At 36.5% G+C, this 4859-nt stretch overlaps 2 protein-coding genes across 2 annotated transcripts; one reads left to right on the top strand and one right to left on the bottom strand.

The window, feature by feature from the left end:
• The first annotated feature begins 371 nt into the window (after positions 1-371).
• On the top strand, positions 372-1903 carry LOC108805197 (CDP-diacylglycerol--glycerol-3-phosphate 3-phosphatidyltransferase 2). Its single transcript, XM_018577170.2, has 6 exons — positions 372-818; positions 977-1074; positions 1155-1205; positions 1291-1404; positions 1482-1538; positions 1627-1903. The coding sequence occupies exons 1-6, from the start codon at positions 707-709 to the stop codon at positions 1825-1827; spliced, it is 633 nt and encodes a 210-aa protein (XP_018432672.1). The 5' UTR covers positions 372-706; the 3' UTR covers positions 1828-1903.
• A 222-nt stretch (positions 1904-2125) lies between these two features.
• LOC108805196 (glutathione S-transferase L2, chloroplastic) lies at positions 2126-3928 on the bottom strand. Its single transcript, XM_018577169.2, has 9 exons — positions 3669-3928; positions 3515-3574; positions 3362-3422; positions 3191-3277; positions 2982-3080; positions 2803-2905; positions 2629-2705; positions 2442-2549; positions 2126-2361 (listed from the first exon to the last, which is right to left on the bottom strand). The coding sequence occupies exons 1-9, from the start codon at positions 3863-3865 to the stop codon at positions 2263-2265; spliced, it is 891 nt and encodes a 296-aa protein (XP_018432671.1). The 5' UTR covers positions 3866-3928; the 3' UTR covers positions 2126-2262.
• Between the last annotated feature and the right edge of the window lie 931 nt (positions 3929-4859).

Here is a 4859-nt window from a genome sequence, read left to right on the forward strand (position 1 = left end):
GACCACAAATTTGTTCTGGCACCCAAAACTGAAGACTGTTATCTGGCCATAATCCACCATCGGGTGTATGTCCGCACCGTTAAGAATTCGATCTCTAGTCTTGACCACCACGGTGGATCAGGACACTAGGTTATAAAAAAAATATGTCAAACTAAATTTTCTGGTTTAGAAAATTTCTTGATTTTATGTAGAATAAGGAATTAATATCGTAAAAAAAAAACTCTAGTATTAGTAAAAAGGTATCATGAGAAACTTAGACTAATTTTTTCTCTTTTTGTAATACAACTGATATTCATATTCAACAACGTCACATCATCATATAATATAGTACAAGATATTTTGATAGTCGGCAGATTTGACACACACATACACACACAAGGCCCAAACTACTCCACACTCCATAGCTAAGCAAAACATAACAAAACAAAATAAATTGCCATTTGCTTCAATAACAATGGTCGTCGATACATCAATTTTACGGCGCACGATACGTCCCCATCTCGTAACTTTCCTCGCTGGCTCACGTTAGCATCTCCACACGCTGCATTATCATTGGCAGTTGTTCGGTTCCATAAAGGCGTAACGCTCCGGATTCGAGGGAGGAGGTGTCGCCACTCGCCACTCGCCACTCGCCACCGCCCTTGCGTTTGCTTCTCTTGTCGATTCCTCCTCGGAATTCTACAGATCAGGTCTCTGCTGGGCGGATATGGGTGAAGAAGAAGACTCCGTGACGGTGGATCAGAACAGTTGCAAAGTGCTTACATTGCCCACCTTGTTAACCCTTGGCCGTGTAGCTGCCGTTCCGATCCTCGTCGCGAGTACGTTTCGTTCACTCTCTTCGGTTTCGAGTCTGAATTATGATTTTTTAATCAATCAGATCTAAAGGCAAACACTGTTGATAGCTTTTGTATCGACGTTTGATTGATTATATCTGAATTGGATCCTGATGAATGATGATGATGTATATTAAACGCAGCGTTTTACGTTGATTGTTGGTGGGGGAGAACTGCCACAACAAGTCTTTTCATTGCAGCCGCCATTACAGATTGGCTTGACGGATATATTGCACGGAAGGTACTTCACTTTTTTTCTTTTTTGTACTTTCTTCTTTACCACACTTGAAGTCGTGAGCTTAAATGTTGTGCACTTTTCAGATGAGATTAGGTTCTGCTTTTGGTGCTTTTTTGGATCCAGTGGCTGATAAGGTGAGTGAACCTCTTTATATGCCCTTGTTGTAGTAGAATCAAAAGGTTTTGTCTTTTTTTTTAATTTGTGTTATGGGTTTTGCAGCTTATGGTAGCAGCAACATTGATATTGCTGTGTACTAAACCTATGGACGCTCTTGTCTTAGGACCAGTTCCATGGTTAGTGACAGTACCTTCCATTGCCATTATTGGTAGAGAGGTAAGATATATAATGTTTACTGTTTTATTGAATATCATTCAAGTAAGTTGCACTTATCAGCGCTTGGTTTATTCTAGATTACTATGTCAGCAGTAAGAGAATGGGCTGCGTCTCAAAATGGCAAGCTTTCCAAGGTAATAGTGTGGTCATATTCATATGCATTTAACTAAGAGCTCCTTTTGGTACTTACTAATATAGATGGCATTGGTAATATGTGCTTAGGCTGTTGCTGTAAATAGCTTGGGAAAGTGGAAAACTGCAACGCAGATGATAGCGCTAACCATACTGCTTGCAAGCCGAGATAGCAGTTTTGAGAGGCTATTACCTTCGGGTATTGGGTTGCTCTATGTATCTGCAGGGCTCTCTATATGGTCTTTAGTTGTTTATATGAGACAGATTATGAGAGTACTGCTAAAGAAGTAGCAAAATTTTCTTTCTTTGGCTTTTGCTTTCAGTATATACACATATAATGGAAGACTTGCCAGCCTCATTTTTTTTACCTCTCTTCTTGAAGAAAGCTGAGTAACTTCTCTCTCTCTCTCTATCTGGATACAAAACGAAATTAGTTGGGCAAGCACTCTAGGACTCTTATGATGCTTTAGTTCTGTTTTCAACTCTGGGCACTGGGATCTTTACTATACTTGGCTTTGTACAATAGCTCTGAATCACATTTCTCCTAGCCTCGCCGAAGAAGCAAGCACGAACTTATGGGAAGTGTAAGGAGAGAGTAAGCAAGCAGTTGAGATTATGAAAAACAGTTGTTGCCTGTGTCAATGTAGATGCTTTTACATTCTTTTTCCGGATACAATATAAATAATAATATTAAACAAATCTTTGATGACTCAAACTCTCATATGCTTAGGGACGTGCTTCTGCTTGGGCTCGTTTTTTGTGTCTCTCAACTATCTCTTGTGGATCTTGACGGGTTTCTGTGTAAGCTTCAATAGTGTTCATCTCCTGCACAAGAAGGCGAATATCCAGAGATTTGTTCTTTAAGATGAAAAAATAGATACGAAAACTGAATAAAAAGGTGTAACCTCAATCCAAAGGGCGAGGTTTGGCCGACCAGATGTGATGTCCACATTCATTACATCCTTAAAGATAAGATGGAATCTCTCTATGAACGGAATATATGCAATATCAACCTGTGTGTATTAATCATTCACCATTTTAGACTCAAACATCAGATATGAGTAGAAGAAACTGAAGAAAATGGACAAATACCAAACTAAATAGGTCAAGGAAGAAAGGCCCTTGTTTGAATTTGGAAAGAGCCTGCTCAATGCAATCAAATGCAGCATCTGAAGGAAAATATAACACAAAGATTCATCAGTACATATGGGAAGAAAATGTTTGGAAACACCAAAAAGGGAGATAATATCTTGTAATAAAATTTACCTGCTGCATCACTGTCGGCACCTGATAATGTGGATCGTACGGCCTTGGAGAAGGAGTCGGTGTAAGAGATTAACTCATCAGCGAATGCTTCCTTCTCCACACTCTATTGTTATTCCACATTATGTTATTATCTCTTTCTAAAGCAACTACATTAAGCGCAACAAAAATAAAGAACTCACAGTGGGTGCAAGTGAAGGCCCTTTGAAATTGGTGTCGATGTACTTAATCAGGTCAAGGCTCTCTCCCATCACTCGGTTATTGTGCTCTAATGCAGGCACCTATCATTAAAAAAAATAGAGAACAAGATAGCTAGCTCCTATGGAGTCTTCTGGCATATAACAATCAAATCAGATCATGAAGCACAAGAGAAAAAAAAAAAGCTTTTCACCTTGTTAGCCGGGTACACTTTCTCCTTGTACCAAGCAGGTCTGTTCTTGAGATCAATTGGTACAAGTTCTATCTTGTCTTGCAAACCCTGCATAAACAACATAACATTGCTCTAGATCAATCAAACTAGCTTCGTATCTTAACATGGAATAAAAGCGAGATAAATGTAAACCTTGTAGTTCCGAGCAATCCACGCACGTTGCGCAAATGGGCAAGAATAAGATATGTACAACCTTTTCAAATCAAAAGAAACCAAAAACATTTCATCATCCGAGAATCTCTCTCTCTTTCTAGAAATGAGACAAAAGCAACTTAAAGTCCAAACCTTGTCGAGCCATCGAACACTTGAATTGGTTCAGAAGAGGAATCAATCTCCGGAACACGACTGCAAACCACAAAACTTGGAATCTCACTAACGATTGAGTCTTAATTTGTTTTTTTTTTTCATTAGGAAGCTTCTCAGAGAAGGAAGGATTTACCTTGAGTTTATAACAGCCAACACTGGCTTGGTTCTGCGTGTTCCGTTTGATTTACAACGTAGCTTCAGGTCAGTATCGAAGCTTGATCGGTGAATTTTCCGACCAAAGTAGAGAGATGAGGAAGGGAGAGAAACATCCCTCGAGGATAACGCAAGCGATGGATATGAGCACACGCTAACTCTCACTCCTAAACTCATACTCGATCGTTTTTTCTGTTCGTTTTCTCAGGACAAATGGATTTTGACTTCACCTTTATCTGACTGCCACAAGTTAGCCTGAGATTATAAACCAAACCAAACCGATTTGTTTTGGTTTAAAATTTATTTCAATTCACTGAATTAAAAAAAAAACAATTATCTCTCAAGTATGCATTTACACCCACTTGGATTAACTAATATACACTTAGGGGTTTAGAGTTAAATGTTGGGTTTTGAGGTTTTAAATTTCAAAAAATAAAAAATAAATATCCAATTTTTAAAAATAAAATAAAAAATATTTTGATCATTTTTTTAGAGCTATTTTGTGATAAAAATTTAAAAGTGCTATTTGAGAGAATTATCCAATTGTTATTTGTTAAAAAATTATAACCTAATCATATCAACTAAATATTAAAATGTATTTGATTTAACCGAATTTTGAGTCGCAATACCAAATTAATCCGAATTTTCATTTAGTTCCCTTTATAAAGTTTTTGTGTGAACCAGCTAACGAAAAATCGAATTATCCAAACTAGTTGTTCGGTTCAAACCAGCATGCCATGCCTCACCTAAAGTTCCAACCTTTCTTCTCTTCTTTTCATTATGCACAATAGACCTTTTCCCGGGCTATGCCCGGGTTTTTTCCCATATATTTAAATTAAATTTAGATTATTATATAATTTGTATTTGACTATATATTTTTATATTTAGACTAATTACACTATATAAATTATTAGAAAATTTTATATTTTATATTGTTTTTGGTCACTACAATGTTGAAATTATTGAAGTTCAATTTTTTTGCAGTATCAGAAAATAAACATAAACTGGATAAACATGATGAATATTTTTTTATTAGTCTTATTTAAAATTCAATTTTTATTTTTCTCGTGCACAATAGATTTTAAGAGATATTACAATTCAAATATAGTGTGTCAATTAGTTATGAAATATTTAAACAATTCATTTTATTAATTGGATAATATGTTTTTAC

Source organism: Raphanus sativus, chromosome 5 (assembly GCF_000801105.2).
Source record: "Raphanus sativus cultivar WK10039 chromosome 5, ASM80110v3, whole genome shotgun sequence".
In the NCBI taxonomy this organism is placed as follows: domain Eukaryota; kingdom Viridiplantae; phylum Streptophyta; class Magnoliopsida; order Brassicales; family Brassicaceae; genus Raphanus; species Raphanus sativus.

What these genes read in the sequence shown, in the direction of transcription:
- LOC108805197 (XM_018577170.2), top strand. Translation starts at nt 707, where the DNA reads ATGGGTGAAGAAGAAGACTCCGTGACGGTGGATCAGAACAGTTGCAAA. An exon ending in TTGCCATTATTGGTAGAGAG is followed by an intron (nt 1,405 to 1,481) that starts GTAAGATATATA and finishes GGTTTATTCTAG; the next exon opens with ATTACTATGTCAGCAGTAAG. An exon ending in AAAATGGCAAGCTTTCCAAG is followed by an intron (nt 1,539 to 1,626) that starts GTAATAGTGTGG and finishes ATATGTGCTTAG; the next exon opens with GCTGTTGCTGTAAATAGCTT.
- LOC108805196 (XM_018577169.2), bottom strand. Translation starts at nt 3,865, where the DNA reads ATGAGTTTAGGAGTGAGAGTTAGCGTGTGCTCATATCCATCGCTTGCG. An exon ending in TTGGCTGTTATAAACTCAAG is followed by an intron (nt 3,575 to 3,668) that starts GTAAATCCTTCC and finishes TGTGGTTTGCAG; the next exon opens with TCGTGTTCCGGAGATTGATT. An exon ending in AAGTGTACCCGGCTAACAAG is followed by an intron (nt 3,081 to 3,190) that starts GTGAAAAGCTTT and finishes TTTTAATGATAG; the next exon opens with GTGCCTGCATTAGAGCACAA.